Here is a 21,451-nt window from a genome sequence, read left to right as displayed (position 1 = left end):
TTCTGGAAGGACATATTCCATTTGTTTATTCCTGCTCCCTACTGTCTTCTTAATGTCCTTTAGAATGAGTTGAATGTAGTATAAGAAATTAGTCTTCAGATTGTTGCTTAGGCTTTTAACATTTGTGCTCCAAAAGTTAAAAAAGAAAAACTTTTGAGTTTAATATCAAGAAAGATACGTAGGGTGCCTGGGTGGCTCTGTCGGTTAAGCAACTGCCTTCAGCTCTGGTGGTGATCTCGGTCCTAGAATTGACCCCCAGATTGGACTCCCTGCTCAGTGGAGAGTCTGCTTCTCTCTCTCCTTCTGCCCCTATCCCCAACTCGTGCTTGCTCAAGTGCCCTCTCTCTCTCTCAAATTAATGGATAAAATCCTTTAAAAAAAAAAAAAAGGAAAGAAAGCAGATATGTGCCTATCTCCTAGGTGAACTTTTGGCTTGTTTAGATATAATATTTTAAACCTTATCTCTAACTCTTCTCCATTCTCTTGGACTTCCTATTTTCGTGCTCTCCTTAACCAACTACAAAGTGCCCTTGCCTTAGCTTGGTCACTTAACAAACTTTGTCATCTTTCATGTCTTAGCTCTGACAGTGCCTCTTTCTATGACATTTCCCTTAACATACTAAAGTGACATTAACTCGACCCAATTATCTGGTGTGACTGATATTGGCCAGTCAGCTTGCTGAGGTAATTCAGTTATCTACCTGTACTGAACAGAGTGAGACAAAAATAAAGTGAGTACATAATTTCTGCAGGAAGACCATATATACATGTAGTCAAATAAGATGGACACTACTATTTAATCCTACTTCACAATTAATTAGATGTCTTACCAAAGAAAAGGATGTTGTCTTGGCATGTTACTTAAATTTAAAATTGTGTTTTTAAAAAGTACTCAGTAGTGCAAAAAAAACAAACTACTTTTCAAATAAAAAGTACTCTGGGTTAAAACACATTTGGGTACTATATCTGAAACTCATTTGCCTCCTCTTCTTACATTGTCAGCCAACAACTGAAAAAAATCAGATATGCTGTAATTATCACTTAATTTTTACCCAGGCACACAAGCTAATTTCAAATAAAACGTGACATAAGCCACAAGATTCAGACTTCAGGTTTTTTTTTTTTTTTTTGAAGATTTTATTTATTTATTCGACAGAGATAGAGACAGCCAGCGAGAGAGGGAACACAAGCAGGGGGAGTGGGAGAGGAAGAAGCAGGCCTCTAGCAGAGAAGCCTGATGTGGGACTCGATCCCATAACGCCGGGATCACGCCCTAAGCCGAAGGCAGACGCTTAACCGCTGTGCCACCCAGGCGCCCCCAGACTTCATATTAACAAGACGTTCTGCTTTCTAAATGAGTTGACTGAATGCACACACTTAAAATGAGAGGTATAGGAACACATTTCCCCAATGTAAGTGGTGTCATGACAATAAATTTGAACTCAATAGCAGAACTGTGTGCAGCTTTATCTTTGCATCTCTAGCAACCAGCACGTTATAGGTCCCTCACATTATAGGTACTAAACACTGTCATTTTAAATAATTTTCTCATTCATAAAGTTGCTCCTACAACACAATATATCACCCTTCCCCTAAAAAAATTTCATAACATTAGGGGCCCCTGGGTAGCTCAGTGGGTTAAGCCTCTGACTCTTGATTTCAGCTCAGGTCATGATCTCAGGATCCTGGGAGCAAGCCCCACCATTGGCTCCACGCTCAGCAGAGAGTCTGCTTCAGATTCTCTCTGTCCCTCCCCCCACTTGTGCTTTCTTTCTAAAATAAATAAATCCTTTTAAAAACCCATATTATTATATGGCATGAACTCTTTATAGATGCAAAAGCATTCAATTATGCTTGAAATGGACTTACTGGGTCTAAATTCATTTGCACTCCTTTTTTCTATTCCTACCCTCATGGTGGTTTCATCCTTCCGTGTTTGAGTATATTCTCAAATGCAAAGATCTAAGGCTCCACAATCAGCATTCCCAAGCGCGTTTCAAACCCTAGAGCCCCTGGGTGCTTTTGCCAGGCCACGAGGCCTTGGAGCCACCCCTTAAATCCTCACGTGAGCGAAGCCACGGCCCCCCGGGTGGCCGCGGCGCATGCGCGCAGGAAGCGGAGACGCGACAGGGCGACTGAACTCCAGGGGCCTTGGCCCTAGTGGGCTAGACCTGAACTCTGAGGCGGCGGCAGCTGTTGTCGCGAAGTGACAGCCTCCCACCACGCAGGGCTCACCCTCGGAACTCAGCCGGGTTCTCGCTGCGCACCCTCTTTGCGGCCGAGCGGCCCCCCGACCCCCGCGTCGGCGCGTGGGCGTGTGGTGGAGGCGGAGCCCGCGGTGGAGGCGGAGCCCGCGGTCCCAGTACCGGCGATTGGCCGATTCCGCTTTCCTTTCCTCTTCCTGGCTGCGGGGTTCAGGTGTGAAGGGACCGCCGGTGTAGGACCCGGCGCCCGGAGGCAATGAGCTTTGCTTTTGCAGTGAGGTCTTAACCTCGTTCACCCGAGTTTGAGCATCCTTCAGCCGCAGTTTCTGGAAATAGTTGAGGTTTATATTATTTTTGCGGTCGGTGGAAGATGTTGGCATTTATGTTCGCCTCTGCGCGAGTTTTTTGCTGGCAACTTAAACGACTTATTTTTCCTTAGAAACACTATTCATTCCCTCAGGGGCTTATATCCTTATTTTCCATGACAGATCTTGACGACAATATTTGCAAAAAATATATAAAGATGATAACTAATATAGTTATATTGAGCCTGATCATTTGCATTTCTTTAGCTTTCTGGATTATGTCTATGACTGCAAGCACCTATTATGGTAAGTGTGAATGTTCTGAGTTGTTTTTCTATAATCTAATTGGTGGAATTGAAAATTGTGTCATTAATGAAATCCGAAACTTTTATCTTTTGAGTGGTTGTAAATTGTTTACTTAGCTTCTGCAGCCTGAATTTAATTTACCAACATTAAAATATAAACACTGTTTTGAACATTTAAGAGCCTTTAATAAACGCTGCCTCTGATAATTCTGGTTAAACATATTTCAAAATGTATTGTTGTATGTAGTTATTACATCTGTCTTCATGAGAAAGAAATGAAATAGTTTCGTGAAGCAAATTGCAGTGATGTTTTTAGTAAGAATATTTGTAACTAGTTTATCAGTTTTATGTATCCTGTAAAAATAAAAGGTGGTGTAATATTTACATTTGGAGACTTGGAGGATTTGTCTGCTCTTTGGTCACCTCAAAAGAAGGGACTTCTTTTAAAATCTGAAGCCCCACTGCATATATATAAGATACTCTGGACTCAAACCTTTAACGTTTTGAAGCTTCCTCAGGGCATTAAGTATGCCTTTACAGAAATTTCCTTGGTACTACTCTAAAAATGGAATACTGTTCCACTGAAAGGAAAAAGTGAAAAGTAGAGTGAGAAAGGGATTGCCATTTCAGACCTTAGCCTTTTGCATGTGACTAATCCAATGGTTGGTCTTCAGGTTCAGAAGCTTTCAGACTTCATTCATAATGATTCACAGTAGAGGATGAGGGTTTGAGGAGAAGAGGTATGAGAGAAGATTCTCTCGTTTGTGCTAGTATTAACTATGACTTGAACTCAATGGAGTAAACCAGGATTTGTAAACCAAAGTGTCCCTCTGGAACCAGGCACCTGATCTTTGCATCTTAAACACATTAGAATAGTTTTCATTTTCAGAAATAGAATTTTTTGGCCCAATTTGTCTTCCATTTTCCCATTTTTGGTAGAAACATGGGCCCTAGCAATAGTTCACATTTTTTCTTCACTATACTGACTTAGTTTTGGTGTTTAGGAGTCTGTCAGGAATGGTGGGGTCTTTAAACAAGAAAGCTCTGACCTGTCTAAAGGGGGTGGCCTTTCCCCACTGTGGTCAGTTCTGCCATGTGGGCCTGAGCATCCAGTTTTTAAAACAGAAGCCAAGATTCTGGATTTTTATATGAAATCTCCTAATCTTTAAATACGAACTCCTAGTTGTTTGAAAACATTATGCTAGCCAAAAACAAAAACAAAAAAACATCTGTGAGGTGGATGCAACCTTTGGAAAAATCAGTTGCTAATTGTTGAATGGAGATGGTTAGCTTGTAAGAATTTACTTTAAAAAATAAATCTCTCTAAAAGGCAGAAAGAGGAATAATTGTATCCTGCTAAGAAGTAGTTTGCTCTGTGCAATTCTTGAGATTTAATACGTGCCTCCTTTCCAAAACAACGGAGAATTAGAGATTCATTCCAAATCTCCAAATATGTATGAAATATCAAAACTTGGACAGGACTTATTTGGTCATTCCCCAAAAGGACTGTCTCTCTGGAAATATACAAGTCTCAACATAGTTATTTTACTTTGGTGACTTCATCTCAGTTGCTCTACGTATGACAGTATTTTAATCCAGAATGCAATTATCAAAGCTTATAGCTGAGACTAACCTGTGAATTTAATTTTTTAGGTAATTTACAGCCTATTTCTCCTTGGCGTTGGCTGTTTTCTGTTGTTGTTCCTGTTTTGATCGTCTCTAATGGCTTTAAAAAGAAAAGTCTAGACCACAGTGGGGCTTTAGGAGGTATGTCTTTCTTTTAAATGTGTATATAATAAGTGCTTGCTTCTATAATTGAAACTCATGTTCTCTAAATTCTGAACATACAAGACTATAAATCCCATTATGTATTTTAGACAATGATAGTTATTTATTGCTCAGCATTCCTATTCTGTCAAAATTTCAGATACTGACATATTCAGTGCCATGTACAAATTTCACTTTGTAATTGATAGCAAGTAGATTAATAGATAGATTTCTGAGTTCCTTGATTATTCTTCTCTTTTAGTTGTATTAAATTATCTGCTAGCAGAAACACTGGAGCACTCCTGCAAGGCATACATTAGAGGAGCTGTTGGAAAGAATCATTCTTGGGAATTGCTATTAGTAGCCTCAAGCAAAGCAGTCCAAACTAAGTATCCTAGATTTACTCTTCAGAACTGAGTTAGGGATAGGCCAAATTTTTGTTCTTTTAGGACAAATTTATCGAGCACTTACTATATGCCACTCTTCTAGAGTCTGGGGATATGGCTGTGAACAAGGACAAGGTTTCAAGTTCTTATGGAACTTTTATTCTTTAGAACAGTTAGATAACAAACAAAATACAAAAAACTTCTTATATAATGATAAAGTTTATGAGAACAATTATGATAATAAAGTGTGTATGTTGGGGCACGTGGGCATTCTTTTGTAGATAGGGTCAAGCACAACCCTTTTCTCTAACCAAGACCTGAAGAAGACAGCAATGAGAAGGTCTGAGAGAAGCATGTTCCAAGCTGACAGAATAATATGTGTAAAGACCCTGACATATACCCTGGCTTATTCGGGTGTGAGAATAAGGCTCATTTGACTGAAAAATAGTTAAAAAAAAAAAAAAAAGGAACATAGAAAATTAAAGAAATAGGCAAGGACCAGATAATAAGGAGGCTTGTGGGACACAGTAACGATTTTTTTTTTTTAAGATTTATTTACTTTGGCAGCAAAAGCATACGTGTGTGTGGGGTGGGGGGCAAGAGCTCGTGCGAGGGAGGGGCAGAGGGAGAGAGAGAATCCCAAACAGATTCCCCACTGAGCACAGAGCGTGATGCAGGGCTCGATCCCAGGACTCTGAGCTATGATCTGAGCTGAAGCTGACGCTCAACCAACTCAGCCACCCGGGCGCCCCAGAGTAAAGATTTTATTTCAAACTAAGTGGAGTCTCCCCTGCCTCAAATCAAGGGGGTGACGTGATCTGATGTGACATTGGGACTTTCATATACTGCCAGTGTTATAAGACATGAAGAACCGCCCCCCCCCAATACTACATGTAGGATGAGATCACTACAGAATGATGATTAGTTGGAACTGGGAGGTCTTTTTTTTTTTTTTTTAAGATTTTATTTATTTAGAGAGAGCATGCATGTGGGGAAGGAGGGGCAGAGAGAGAAGGGGAGAGTCTTAAGCAGACTCTGTGCTGAGTGTGCACAGCCCAACACAGGGATCCATCTCACGACCCTGAGATCTTGACCTGAGCCGAAATCAAGAGTTGGTCACTTGACTGACTGAGCCACCCAGGTGCCTCTCCTAGAACTGGCAGGTGTTGAAGCTATCTACCCAGCCTTCAAAATACTACTGATCATGAGTCCTAATTTAGCACTGTAAACACACTCTGCTGCCCCTGTATTCACATAGAACAGAGGTTTCTCAAAGTTTTATAAACTAGAGCAGGCCTTCGTGGTGGCAAAATAGCATGATGGGTAAAAGAACAAGCACTAGAATCAGGCAAGATGAGTTTGAATAATAGTTATGGCTTTGAGAGAGTCACTTAACCTCCCTGTGCCTCAGTTTTGTCTTCAGTGAAATGGGTTTTTAATGTCCAGCCTAAAGAAAGATATCCTATGAAGTCAAAAACAGCTTAAACTTCATGGCATCTTGACTGGCAATGGCATCCTCCAAGGCCTTGGGAAGAGCCCTAGCAGGGCCCTGTCATGGTCCTATGGATTTGTAAATTTTACAAAAGTAAAAGATATTTTTCTTTCTTTCTTTTTTTTTTTTTTAAATTTATAAGCTTCAGGCCCTACAAAACCTTGATCTACCTCTGATTTCATTCTTACGGGTCGAAGTAAGAATTAAATCAGGTAATAACTATGAAGTTCTTAGCTCAGGTCACCTGGGTAGCTCGGTGGATTGAACATCCAACTCCTGATTTCAGCTCACGTCATAATCTCGGGGTCATGGGATCGAGCCCCGAGTTGGGCTTCTCACGGACATCTGCTTGTCCCACTCCCTCTGCTCCTCCCCCCACTCAGGCTCTGTCTCCCTCTCTCTCTGAAATAAATAAAAACTTTTTTAAAAAGTTCTTAGCTCAATGTGTAGACATAGCCAACATTTACTGAGCGCTCATTATTATGCACAGTTCTTCAGAATCATGCTAATTCTTTTTCTTCATAATTGAGAAACATTGTTCAAAGACTTTTTCCCCTCTTTGGAGTAGTTGAGAATTGCGGTTAACTGATATAGTGACATTTTTATATTTTTATCTTACCATGTAACCAACATTAGGAATGGGTATGCTTTATCTGTTTAGCAAATGCTTATGTTCTGCATACTGTGTACCAGGCACTGCTCTTGGCAGTTTGGAAGTATTAACTCATTTACAGCAAATAATTTGAACTGTCTCTCTTTGAATGTAATCACACAGAGTTATGCTTTGTTAAAAATATCCTTTCTCAGGTAGTCTTACCTTGGTTTTTATTGTTCTTGACCTATAGAAAGAAGGGTCAAGTCCTTCTTGAAATTCTCTCTTCCTGTGGTTTCCCTGTTTTATACTGCCCTGCTTCTCTTCCTTTTTGATCTCTTCTTATGCTTTTTTTTTTTTTTAAAGATTTTATTTATTTATTTGAAAGACAGAGAGTGGGCAAGAGAGAGAGAGAGAGAGAGTGCCTGTGCGGGCACAGGTGGGGAGAGGAGCAGAGAGTGAGGAGGAAGCAAACTCCCGCTGAGCATGGACCCCAATGTGGGGCTTGATCCCAGGACTCCAGGATCATGACGTGAGCCGAAGGCAGCCTCTTAACTGACTGAGCCACCCGGGTATCCCTCTACTTATGTTTTTTCCTGCTACCATTTCCTTTTCTGCTTTCTAGTCCTTGGGCCTCTACTCCTCTCCTAGCCTGATTTAGAATTGGAAGGTGTATATCTGAGTTCTAGGACTGCCACTTGCTGTCTCTGTGAACTTTACCACATTCCTAACTCCTTGGGAGCCTCAATTTCTTTATCTCTTAGGAAATAGTTCCTTAGGGCTTATTGGTGAGGCTCAGACAAAATAATGTTTGGGACAGTACATCTTTTTAAGCTACAAAGCATCATATAAACATTCACTGTTAGTGATTTATTATCGGCTTTCAACCATAGTATAAACTCCCTGAAAATAGGGAGTGGAGTGGATCTTATGCTTCTGTGGCCCATGCTTTGAATAGGTGCTTAGGAAATATTTGTACATTGATTTTAAAACCTCTGTTCTTTTTCTAATCATTTCATTCCATGAATATTGGTATCTTTTGTTTAGAGGGTTTGTTGTTTTTTTTTTACTTAAGGATAAAAAACTGTAATGCTTACTTCAAATTATATAGTACTTGGGAGTACTGTCCTGGAGTATGACTACAAATCACTTAAACTGTCAGCGCTGTACTTTTCCTATCTGTAACACGGGAAGGAATATGATCTACAGCATTGACTCAAGGTGAAGAGTCATCCATGTGAAAAGCTTAGTACAGTACCTGGCACACAGAAGTATTTTATAAATGTTACCTTCTACTACTACTGTTCACAGTGCTAGGAATTTACTGCGTTTTGCCATATCATCCCTTCAGTGTGCTTGGGATTGAGAAGAGTTTCAGAACTTCCTCAGGATCTGGGTGTTAAAAGAGTCCCCCATGACACAGGAACACATATCTCAGTGATAGAAGAGGGGAAGGGTTGAGATGGTGCTTAAGATAGACACTGAAGTGAAGGCCTCTGATCTCTTTGAGAGAGATTATTTTTAGAATAAGGAGGATCACATGAGGGGATATATGGGAAAGTGACTATAAACTGTAAAGCACTGTGTAGATGATTTGCTCCAAGGAGGTATCATATAGTCTAGTTGTTCATTGTGTTCCTTTGAACTCGGTATGGACAATCTGTCATCAGATTTTTCACTTGACAAGTTATTTATTTTTTTTAAAGATTTTATTGTCAGAGAGAGAGAGAGCACAAGCAGAGGGAACAGCAGACAGAGGGAAAAGCAGGCTCCTCACTGAGCAAGGAGCCTGATGCAGGACTTCATCCCAGAACCCTGGGATCACGACCTGAGCTAAAGGCAGATGCTTAACCAACTAAGCCACCCAGGCATCCCTTGACTTGACAAGTTTAAATTTAATTTCACTTACCGAGACTATTCAGCTTAGTGGCTTGCCATTTTTTTTCAATCATTCATTCAACAAATGTATAGTTAGGGTCTCCTATATGCCACGCACTGTTCCACGCACTTAGGATTTAAATCCCATTGTCAGGGGCGCCTGGGTGGCTCAGTCGTGAAGCGTCTGCCTTCGGCTCAGGGCGTGATCCTGGCGTTCTGGAATCGAGCCCCATGTTGGGCTTCTCCGCTGTGAGCCTGCTTCTTCCTCTCCCACTCCCCCTGCTTGTGTTCCCTCTCTCGCTGGCTGTCTCTCTCTCTGTTGAATGAATGAATAAAATCTTTAAAAAATCAATCAATCAATCAATCAATCAATCCCATTGTCAGAAAGCTTACAGTTTTAGTCAGGGGACACGGATGATAAAAGAGATGGGTTTGAGGCATTTATTCCCCAGAACTATATGCTTTAAGTGTAGTGGAAATGCACACAAATGGAAAATTGTCTAGAAAGGCCAGTGGTTGTGCTTCATGTGGTCTCACAAGAGCGGCCTTGCCTCTTTGGGTCATCATAGCTGGGTCTGGTGTTTAGTCTTTCTGAAGTAGAAGCTTCATTTTCAGGTACCCAGAGTTGATTAGACCTAAGAGAAACCGGTTTAAGTTGCTCATGGTCACAAGGGACTGGTATATGATTCAGAACGCCACTTTATTAGTCTGATAAAATACAGACTAGTCGGGGTGCCTGCCTGGCTCAGTCAGTAGAGCATGTGACTCTTGATCTCAGGGTCATGAGTTCAAGCCCCCCACATTGGGCTCGGGGCCTACTTAAAAAAAAAAATAAATAAAAAATAAAGTGTGTCTTTAAAAAATATGTAGAACTTGTCAATTGCAGACTGAAGTACAAACATCACTGTTCAGGCATGCCCTGTTGTAGTTGAGCCATTTGAGAAGTCAGAGTATAACTAGAAAATTTCTTGGTGAGTACTAAGTCTGAGACACAGTCGACATGATGCCAGCAGGCCGGGTCTAGAACCCAGAGGGGGTGCCACGGGACTAGCCAGCAGAGTCCCTGGCTGTGTGCAGGATAGAAATCAATGTGAGCCAGCAGGAGGTAAAGGCAGGGTTTATTGAAGATGCAGAGAGAGTGCAGATAGAGATAGTATCTGGGAGACTCAGAAAGGAAAGGAGAGTGTCCCATCTTTGTTTGCGGTCTGGGGTTGTTATTGAGGACTGTGGTCCGGGTGTGTGCCCTCTTAGGCACCTAGGAATCCGTAAGAACAAAGACGAGGGCCCAGGTGTTATTCCTTGGAGTCAGGGGGTCTTGGCATCTGGATGTCTAGTGCCAGTGGTCTGGAATATGCGTGTGATGGCTTCCTCGGCTCATTCTTACCTGGTCATTCATTAGAAGTTATCTAGTCTAAAGAAATCATTAACTCCTGTCCCCTACAAAGAGGACATACACTATTTGCATTACGAAGCATATATAAAGTGGGAGTTCAGGTCCTAGGAAGAAAAGAAGAAGGAAAAGGAGAAAAAAGCATATTTTTATGGAGTCCTTCAGTTTCCCTATCTCAGATATTGCAGATCCTTAGATCAAAGGGTCCCATCCCTTGTACAGGATTCAACAAGTCTGCCAACTTCTGGTTTTTTGGCCTTCATGTTCTGTATTTTGGGTTAATGAGCTTTCTGTTGATTCCCACAGTCTTTCTGTAGGTAGATTACCTGTGACAGAGGTAATTAGATTTGAGTTTATTAAATTATAAAATTCTAGTCCTGCCTTTCTCTTTTCTGCCTCTCAGGGTTATTGTACCCAAGTCACCTTTGTTGAAATTTTTGGTATAATTCTACTCCTGCTATCAGAGACATTTGTAGACAGTGTTGTTGTACTTCCCCATATGGCTCTGTTAAGTGCAGAGTTTACCTATTTAAAACTCAGAAGGCAGTCATAATTCTTTAGTCTTAAAGTGCTTTGAGAGTACCCTTTTGTTATGCATATCACCTCTTATCATTGACAATTAGAGATTCCAGAGGTGGTTTGGGGGAGAGGGAATAGACAAGAACCGGATACAGCAGTTACTAATTTAAGAGTTCAGACATAGCTAGGAGTTGCAAAAAAATACCAAGATATTTTTAGACTATACGAAAGAAATCATTCTTTCAAAGTACGTTGCCTTCAGTTTATTTCCTCATTCTGAACCTGTCATCAACATGAACTTTGATCACTTCATGTGGTATTTTAAGGTGAGCAAAGTAAAAAGGACGTAGATGATTTGTAGCATTTCAGTATAGGGTGTTTTAGGACCACCTTACTCTGAGTTAAAGTCAGTGGAACAAATTTTTAATAGTGACTACAGAAAAGGGATGGGAGTGTGGGGGTGCACAGAGACGTTTTGATTTTTACTATGTATACATCCATATTTTTTGGCTTTCCCCTCCAATAGTCATATACTACTTTTGTAATACTTTAAAACCAATTGAAAAAAACTTAAAAGTTGAATAACAAGAATAATATTCATCATTAATTTTGTTACAATAATAATATATAATTACAAAAATAATGTTATTGAGGTTTTACCACTAATAGCTGCTATTATTACCAGTAATATTAGTGAACATTTATGAAAGACCTCCTACATCTGGGTAATTTAATAAGCATACTGTAAAATTATCTCATTTAACTTTTCACAGCAAGCCAATGAAGGAATTGTTGTTATTCTTATTTCACCAATAAGAAATTGAGGCTTATGATGGGAACATTTAGTCAAACTGAGATAAAGGGAGGAGCCAAAGTTTGAACTCCAGACTGTTCAACCTCAGAGCTGAAGCACTTTATTAATACTTTATATAGCATTACCCTGTTTCTTGCACTTTGAATTAAAATGTACTAAACTTGAGTAAAATGCCAATGTTTTGAGTATCTCTGGATAGATCAGTCAGTAACTGTGTCAGTAGTTGTGGTACCTGAATGTTGAACTAACCAAAGAATTTCTTTCTTTTTTAAGATTTTATTTATTTATTTGTCAGAGAGAGAGAGCACACAAGCAGGGAGAGCTGCAGGCAGAGGGAGAAGCAGGCTCCCCACTGAGCAAGGAGCCCGATGTGGGACTGGATCCCAGGACCGTAGGATCATGACCTGAACTGAAGGCAGCGGCTTAACTGGCTGAGCCACCCAGGCATTCTCCCAGTTGTATTTTAAGTCAATGCTGTAAGCACACTGGAGGGGAAAAAAAGACAACTTAATGAACATAGCATTTAACTATATTCCTTCAGTCTTGGGTTAAGGGAAGGGGAGAATGGCAAACAAATCCTAAACTGAAAGTTTCATATGTGTTAGTGGAGTGAAATTATCATTGTTGTTTGAAGCCAGGTTCTTACCATGGAAAGAGGCATACAAATGTGGAATGGGGAAAAGCAAGAGAAAGCCTGTAGAGATGGACTGTAATTGGAGTTAGTGGTGTGATCTTGTGATTTCTAAAATATGTATGTGTATATACATGTATATATGCACATGTATATGCCTGTGTGTATATTTGTATGTTCATGGGTGTGTGTGTGTGTGTAATCACTTGCCCTGTCTACAAAAAGCAAATATACCCCAGTAGCAATGAGCACACTGTGAGCCTAGATCTTAACCCTCAATATCCTTCTCCACTAAAATGAACCAAAGCTTCTCAGAGAAATAACTGGTTTCAGGACTGGGGAAAACTAGGTTTGGGAAGAGCTTAAGAGCATCTTGTTATGCCAGAAAGAAAGGAAATACGAAAAAGAAGAAAAAATACAGGGTTATGTCACATGGTGCAGAGGTGAACTTATCTATTTTGTCTGGTTTTAGTATAGCCACCTCTGCTTTCTTTTGCTTACTATTTGCATAGAGTATCTTTTTCAGTCCTTTTACTTTAAGCCCATTTGTGTCTTTAGATTTAAAGTGAGTTCTTTATAGATAGCATTGGACTATGTGTTTTTATTTCATTTTGACAATCTCTGTCTTTTGATTGGAGGGTTTCATCCCCTTACATTTACTTATTTTTTTTAAGATTTTTCTTTTTTAAGTAATCTGCACCCAATGTGGGGCTTGAACTTACAACCCCAAGATCAAGACTCACATGCTTTACCACCTGAGCCAGTCAGGCACCCCTGTGCCCTTAGGATTAAAGTAATTACTAAGGAGAAACTTACTTCTGTCATTTTGGTATTTTTTCTCTCTATTTTGCTATTTGTTTCTCTCTTATAGTTTTTTTGTTCCTCATTTCTAGAATTACTGTCTTCCTTTGTGTTTAATTAATTTTTGTAGTGAAGTGTGTGAATTCCTTTTTCATTTCCTTTTGTGTATATTTTATAACTATTTTCTTTGTGGTTACCATGACGATTATATTTAACATCCTAAAGTTACAACATTCTAATTTGAATTCTTGCCAGCATAACATCAATAACAAACTCTCTTAATTTCTCCTTTCCTTTTTAAAAAAAAAAATATTTTATTTATTTATTTGAGAGAGACAGCATGAGCGGGAGGGGCCGAGGGAGAGGGAGAGAGAGAATCTTAAACAGACTCTGTGCCGAGTGTGGAGCCCAGGACCCTGGGATCATGACCTGAGCCGAAACTAAGAGTTGGTTGCTTAACCAACTGTGCCACCCAGGCAGCCCTCTCCTTTACTTTTGAAAAATAGTTTGGTTGGATCTAAGCTTCTTGTTTGACAGGTTTTTTTTTGTTTCTTTTCACATTTTGAGTATATCAGCCCAATGTCTTCTGGCCTTTGGCCCTCTGGCCTCCAAAGTTTCTGATAAGAAATCTGTTGATAATCTTATTGAGGATCCCTCATATGTGATGAGTTGCTTACCTCTTTCTGCTTTCAAGATTGTCTTTGTCTTTGAACAGTTTGATTATGTGTCTCAATGTGGCTTTTTTTTTTTTTAAGATTTTATTTATTTATTTGACAGAGAGAGAGATAGCCAGCAAGAGAGGGAACACAGACAGGGGGAGTGGGGGAGGAAGAAGCAGGCTCCCAGAGGAGGAGCCTGATGTGGGGCTCGATCCCAGGACTCTGGGATCACGCCCTGATCCGAAGGCAGACACTTAATGACTGAGCTACCCAGGTGCCCCAGTGTGGCTCTTTTTTAATTCATTCTGCTTGGAGTTTGCTAAGCTTCTTTCTTGCATGTTTATATATATGTCTTTCATCAAACTTGGGAAGTTAAAAAAAAAAAAAAACTTGGGAAGGTTTCAGCCATTATTTCTTCAAATAATTTCTCTGCCCCCTTTCCCTGTCTTTTCTCCTTCTGGGATTTCCCACATGTGTGTGTTGTTCTCCTTGATGGTATCCTATATGTCCCTCAGGCTCTGTTCACTTTTCTTCATTCTTTTTTCTTTCTCTTTTTCAGACAGGATAATTTCCGTTGCCTGTCTTCAAGTTCATTGATTCTTTCTTCTGCCTGCTCAAATGTGCCTTTGAATCTACTGAGTTGTTTTCAACTCCAGTATTTCCTTTCAGTTTCTCTTTAGATTTCTGTCTCTTTATTAATATTTCCATATTGTTCTCCTGACTTTCTTCATGTCTTCTTTTAGTTCTTAAAGCATCTTTAAAACAGTTGTTTTGAAATCCTTGCTTAGTAGGTCCACCATCTGGTCCTTCCAGTGACAGTCTCCATTGATTTTTTTTCCTTTGAATGGGCTATACTTGTCTCTTTCTTCGTATGCTTTGTGATATTTTTGTTGAAAACAGGACATTTAAATCTAACAATGTGGCAAGTGGAAATCAGAATTTCCTCTGTCCCCAGGGTTTGCTCTTTTCTGTTTTGTTTTGTCTTGTTTTTGATTGTGGCAGCTGTCTCTCTGCCAGGAATCACCTTGAGGTGTAAACCTAAGATCTTTACAGTCTTTTCTGAGCTTATACCTTTCCCAGAGTATGCACTGTGACTTTCTAATTTTCCCCATAAATGCAGTTTCTTTTGAATGTCCTAGTCTTTAATGTCTGGCTCTCCAAAGGAGGAAAAACAGAAAAATGAAGGGGGGGTTGGCATCGATCCTTTAAATCCTTTGGAAGTCCCTTCAGCCAGACAAGAAAGGGCTTGCACTAGTGCAGGGTGGAGCGTAACAATGGCTGCCAGCCTCTATGTCTATACCTCCATAATCAGAAGCAGCAGTCATTGATCAGAATACAAATCCTGATATGTGGAAGACAAATCCTTATTGCCCAGCCTGGCTCCCACAAGCTGTGTGCAGGTTGCACCTGCAGTTCCTGCCCTGCCTGCCATGGGGCTGGGAGTGGTAATGGGTAGCTGCTGCACTGGTAAGAACTGAAATTGACCGAAATTAACTGCAGTTTCCCTTCCATTCCCTTCCCTTCCTTTGAAAGTTACAAGGCTTCAGTAGACTCCAGAGTTCCAAAATTGTTTTGTCAGACAGATTCTGCCAGTGCAATTATTGTCTAGGTGGGAAGACAGATTTCCTGGTGCTTTCTACTCTTCCTTCTTCCCCAAGTCCTCTGTTTCATTCATTTTTGTAAGATTAACTAACCATTGTGGTACTAGAAACAAGAGTATTCTGCTACCTCAACCACCAATTTTACTCCTAAGAACATTTTCAAATTTTGTGACAAAGGCCTTTAAGGATTATCTGAGTCATTTGGGTAGGGTGTGGGGGCAGCAGAGGGAGAGGGAAAGAATCCCAGGCAGTCTCCATGTCCAGAGCCTGACACCTGGGGCTCAGTCTGACAACCCTGAGATCACGACCTGAGCCCAAATCAAGAATCTGACACTTAGCCAACTGAGCCACCCAGGTGCCCCTATCTGAGTACTTTAAGAAGCTAATTCCAGTAGATGTGCATTTTCTCTGTAGAACTATCTGGAGGGGAGCACATGGATGGCTCAGTCAGTTGAGCATCTGACTCTTGATTTTGTTGCAGGTCATAAAGTCAGGGTTGTGAGATCAAGACCTGTGTCAGGCTCCGCACTCAGCTGGAAGTCTCCTTCTCTCCTTCACCCTCTCTTTCTGCCCCTCCCCCACTTGCTTATGCATGTGCTCACTCCTGTTTGTTCTCCTGATTAGACTGTAGGTGTTATAAGCCTTCCTTGAATTTAGTTACTCATGGAAAAAGGAAGGATGTTCCCTTTCTTCTTTGCCCAATTAAAAGAAACAAAAAAAGGTCTAAAAATCTGAAATCATATTTACAGACAATATTCCATTTTTAATTCCACATAAAATCCAGGATTATTTTCATAGATTTACATAGTAAAACATAGCTAAGAAACACTATCTCCATCTTCTCACATAGTTTATGAGGCTCAACAAAGAGCATTTGAAAGTTTTTTGAAAAGCATAAAAAGCTAGCCTTTAAGTAGAAAAAAAAGATCTAGGCTATAAGAGGAAAATGTAGAAATTAGAAGCTAGAAAGACTCTACAATCTTAACCTCCCTGGGGAGATCCACCATTAATTTGGAAAGTTAGCTATCTATCTAAATGTTATATATAACATATATAATATAAACTGTTTAATAATAAATCACTACTATTTATTGTGTTCTGCAATTTGATTATAAAAAGTATGTCTATAATAACGTACATTCATATGTTCATAGTTTGTTGAAAGGAGGTCAAAATATGGTAAAAAAAAAATAGTATCTCAATTTAATCAAACCAACACTTAGTTTACTATTTGGTAATACCTGAATTGGTAAAAATGAAAATGTTTTGGAAATGTACATTTCAGGTTATAATGTAAAAAATAACTGAAAAAAAAATCCCATTCTTTTTTTCACAGCGTTAATGTATGGACTGAAGTATAATTCTGTGTATATATGTGTTTCTTTCAGGGCTTGTGGTTGGATTTATCCTAACCATTGCAAATTTCAGCTTTTTTACTTCTTTGCTGATGTTTTTCCTTTCTTCTTCAAAACTCACTAAATGGAAGGGAGAAATAAAGAAGCGTCTAGATTCAGAATACAAAGAAGGTAAAATGAATTATGTTTGACATCACTTAAAATAGTAACCTTTATTTCATCCTAAGATATCATAAGCTTATAATCAGAACATGTTTAGACTGTTAAAACAGATAAATTTTGTATGAGAATAACTTTAAGTAGTGGCCTAATTTAGTTTATCATTACTTCACCACAATAGTAACAGCAGAATTTTAGAAGAATTTTAGAATTTTAATTATCCTAAAACAATATAGAATGTAGGCAAAGGTACCATCTGACTTTTAGTCATTTTTAAAATTGTAGTCATTTTTCTTTCCTTAAACTTTAAAATAAGTTCCTGTAACTGCATGATTTTCCTTCTGAGGAGAAAACATTTCTTGTCCTTTTTATCTGCTTATTTGTTTGTAGGTGGGCAGAGGAATTGGGTTCAGGTGTTCTGTAATGGAGCCGTGCCCACAGAGCTGGCCCTGCTCTACATGATAGAAAATGGCCCTGGGGAAATTCCAATAGATTTTTCCAAGCAGTACACTGCTTCCTGGATGTGTTTGTCTCTCTTGGCTGCCCTGGCCTGCTCTGCTGGAGACACGTGGGCTTCAGAAGTTGGTCCCATTCTGAGTAAGAGCCCGCCAAGGCTAATAACAACCTGGGAAAAAGTTCCAGTTGGTGAGTCTTTATTTAAGTTTCTTTAAAAAATGAAATGAACAAAAAATATCAGACTTATTGTGTTTCTTACTTAAGAGCCTTTTAAGAATTTTAGTCTCCTTAACTGGAAACTTGCTGTTGGCTATTAAATTGATAAGAAATAATATTTGCAGGAAATATTAGCAAGTCCTAGATAAAGAATACAGAAACACAGAGACATATCAGGAGGAGAGGAAAAGGAAGAGAATGATAGGGTGTTTCTTGAGGACCTGTTATGTGGTTAGTGCTTTAACATAGATCTGAGTTCCCTTAGTACCATTAATGGTACTAATGGTAGTACCATTATCAACTACTACCACCACCACCACTACCACTACTACCACTACTACTACTACGACTACTACTATTACTACTACATTTTTGTCTTTGTCATCACCTGCCCTCCCCTTCTTCTTCCCTTCTCCTCCTCGTCTTTTTCCTCCCCTACTTTCTTCTCCTTTTTTTTTCTCATGTCCTTTTCATTTTTTCTCTTCATCATTTTCATCATCATCCTTAATACCCTTAATATTCATGTGAATTGGTTCTTTTATTATTTCCATCTTACTAACAAGGAAATTAAAAGAAGTTAAGTAACTTAACTACAGTCACATAACTTAGAAATGGCAGAACTAAGATTGAAACCAGGCAGTTTGGCTCCATTGAACCATTCCCCCTGCATTGCTTAGACTGTCAGGAGTTAATGAGGAGAAAAGACTACTTTTTAACTAGACTATGGTCTTTGGATTGTATGAAAGAGAACCTTTTCTTTGAATTAGTCTTGATAAGATAGGTGCCAATTTTTTTTTTTTTTTTTTTTGCTTTCCTTGATTTTATGTGTTTGCTGATTGTTAACCCAATTATTTTATCTGTGTTTTTTCTTCAGGGACCAATGGAGGGGTCACAATGGTGGGCCTTGCCTCCAGTCTACTTGGTGGTACCTTTGTGGGCATCACGTACTTCCTTACGCAGTTGGTTTTTGTTAATGATTTAGACATTTCTGCTCCCCAGTGGCCAATTATTGCATTTGGGGGTCTGGCTGGATTACTAGGATCAGTTATAGATTCATATTTAGGAGCTACAATGCAATTTACTGGTAAGAACATCACTTTATTATTGCAACTTATTGGTGTATTAAATGGGAAAGAAATATGGGGGAGAAAAACATGGCAATGAAAACAATCCCAAAGACAGGAAATCGAGAGGCCAGGAATGACAGGACAGAGTCTTTTCTACAATTTTGATTTTTAAGTTTTTTTTGGTTAAATTAATTGAAAGAGAACTAGTCCCACAGAGCAATGAACAGAAGCTGCGTGGGAAGGATGATAGTGCAGGAAACAGATGCTTTTGCTTTGGTGACTTCACCTAATCCCAGAGAAAGCAGAACATTTGGGATCAGATCATTTTCACGATCCACCTTCCATTTGTTTTCCAAGTCCATCTGAGAGAGAATTATTATACTACTCTGTACACATACGACTTATCTTACTACTGTGACGTAACGCTTTCTGTCCCCACTGAATTTTTAGCCCCACTCAAGATAAATGGGAGAGTTGGTTTTCCCCAGAATTTTCTGTGCTTTGCTTCTGAAGCTCTCTTGTCATTTCAGTGCACTGACATACTCTGTGAGGTGTGTATTTCCTCCACATTCTGACCATGTTTTCTCCTTTAATTCATAGACTTAAGAGGCTGGGAGTTTGGGGAGTTTCCTTGTGTACAGCCCCCCCAGTTCTTTTCACGTGCCAAGATACTATTCTTGCCCTTCTGCTTTGCTCCCCGCCTATCAAAATGTTTGTTCTCTCAGATTCATTTCTTTTATCTAAATACTAAGGAGGAAACAGTCTGATTTTAGTTCAAGCTAAAGGTCACTAACTCTACGTGCGCGTGTGTGCGCGCGCACACACACACACACACACACTCTCTCTCTGTCTCTCCCCCTCTCTTCTCTATCTCCCCCCTATGTTTTTGGGTTTGTTTGTTTGTTTGTTTGTTTGTTTAGGAGCCTAGGTTTTATTCTACACTGGGCTCTAACTGGGAAGTTTCTGATCATGTTGAGTGGGTTGAAAAAATTAGTGTGGGCTGTGGGAAAGATTAACTCCTTCAGTAAATGCTTCGTGTGCCTCCTTTGTGCTGGCACCATGCTGGGTCCTGGGTTTCCATCACGGAAGCTAAAGACGTGATCCCTATTCTCAGAGACCTCACAGGTTGGTCTTGGAGGCCTAGTCTTCTAGTTTCATGCTATGTCTGCTTTTAATGTTCTTCCTTCTTCCTGTGAAGGAACTCCAACAGTGTTGAGAGAATAGTATTGAGGTGTACTAAAACTCATATTTCAAAAAAGTCCTTGGTAATCAAGGGTTCCATATCTCTCACCATGTAATTATTCACTGAAGCCACTTTGTAAGTGGTTGAGACTCTTTCAAAGATTATATTCTTTGGAGGAGAAAAGCTAATTTGTTTTCAATCAGGTCATTTGGATTTTCCACCTCACTTGCTTCTTTTCCACTCCAGGTTTAGATGAAAGCACTGGCATGGTGGTCAACAGCCCAGCGAATGAGGTGAAGTACATAGCAGGGAAACCGATTCTTGATAACAACGCAGTGAATCTGTTTTCTTCTGTCCTCATTGCCCTCTTACTCCCAACTGCTGCTTGGGGTTTTTGGCCCAGGGAGTGAACTTTTCTTCATTTACAAAGGTTGAAACTCTGGTAAATTCAGCTAAATTTGCAATTCCAGGTTTCATCCTAAGAAGAATAATTATAATGGCAAAGAGAAAACACCAGCTCTTCCCATATTCATTGTGATGAAATTCCACATTTTCCCTCTCATTAACTCCCTTGTAACAGCTAATCTCTTTGTAGTGAAAGATAAGTGTACATAGAACTTAACTCATATTTTTCTTCTGCTGAATACTTTCTTGAGCAATGAAGCTATAATATCCCTAAATATTGGACTAAAAGTGTAATGCCACTTGTGCCAGTTACCCAGATTTTAGTTTTGGGTGGTTTAACTGATGTGTGTGGAAGCCTGAATAAGTGTGTAGTCCTCACTTCTTCCATTACTTGCCATTTCCAGTTGTGACAAGTGTGGAGGATGGTTCTTAGTGAGCTACTCCACGTGTGTTCTTCCTTCCTCAGGGTTAGTAATGAAAAAAAAGTAAATGTCTTTTTCATATTACCATTAAAATGCATGAAAAAATTATTTTTAAGTAAAAGCAAAAGAGATTTATCTTCTATTGAAAAAAATGTGCACCTTATATTTCAGTTGATTTTTGAGCAGAAATTATCTTGAATTTAATATTTTTAATGTATTTTCTAGCTTTCTTTGAAATTTGTATAGGAATCTGTTTTACTTTGGCACCCTGAACAGTTAGTCACTGGAAAACTATTGTAATTATTTTTTGATTTGCTACCTAGAATTCATTGGAAGATGCTATGATTTCCTATTCTGTGCTTAAGTTATACTCTCCTGTACAATATAGACTCAACTAAAATGAATTCAACTTCTGTTTTGTTCTTCACTATGATTTATTGTATGCTAAAGGAGTTTGATATGGTATGGATTATTTTGCTGAAAGTATTTAAAAATATTTCTCGTGATTTCCATACATTCTCCCCCCTTCTTTTGCATTGAAATTGAAATTGAAGAGAGATTCCATGAATAAGTCACCATTATTAGAGTGGATAAAGCTTAGACTTCTTTACTGATGACTCTGCTACAGTGATAATTGTGAACTGAGTTGATTCTGGAAGAAAGAAAAAAAACCAAAAACAGTCGACACCCTTAATCCTTAATCCAAGCAACAAGAGGGGGTTCCAATCATTGGTTTTCACCTTTGGGTATACATTGGAATCACCTGAACATCTTTTAAAAGAAATAGTTGTGTCTGGGCTTTACTTCCAAGGATTCCAATTTACCTGTTCTGGGGTAGAACCTG

The 21,451-nt window shown here is 39.4% G+C and overlaps 1 protein-coding gene across 1 annotated transcript; it reads left to right on the top strand.

The window, feature by feature from the left end:
* The first annotated feature begins 2,676 nt into the window (after window positions 1-2,676).
* On the top strand, window positions 2,677-21,020 carry TMEM19 (transmembrane protein 19). The gene is made up of 6 exons (XM_026500019.4): window positions 2,677-2,815; window positions 4,468-4,581; window positions 16,733-16,870; window positions 17,249-17,503; window positions 18,405-18,614; window positions 20,027-21,020. Exons 1-6 carry the CDS (start codon window positions 2,686-2,688, stop codon window positions 20,188-20,190), a joined length of 1,011 nt encoding a protein of 336 aa, XP_026355804.1. The 5' UTR covers window positions 2,677-2,685; the 3' UTR covers window positions 20,191-21,020.
* Window positions 21,021-21,451: the final 431 nt, after the last annotated feature.

This window comes from Ursus arctos, unplaced genomic scaffold, assembly GCF_023065955.2.
Source record: "Ursus arctos isolate Adak ecotype North America unplaced genomic scaffold, UrsArc2.0 scaffold_21, whole genome shotgun sequence".
NCBI lineage: Eukaryota > Metazoa > Chordata > Mammalia > Carnivora > Ursidae > Ursus > Ursus arctos.
The sequence above is the reverse complement of the archived record's forward strand: the minus strand, read 5'-3'. Positions and strand labels throughout refer to the sequence as shown.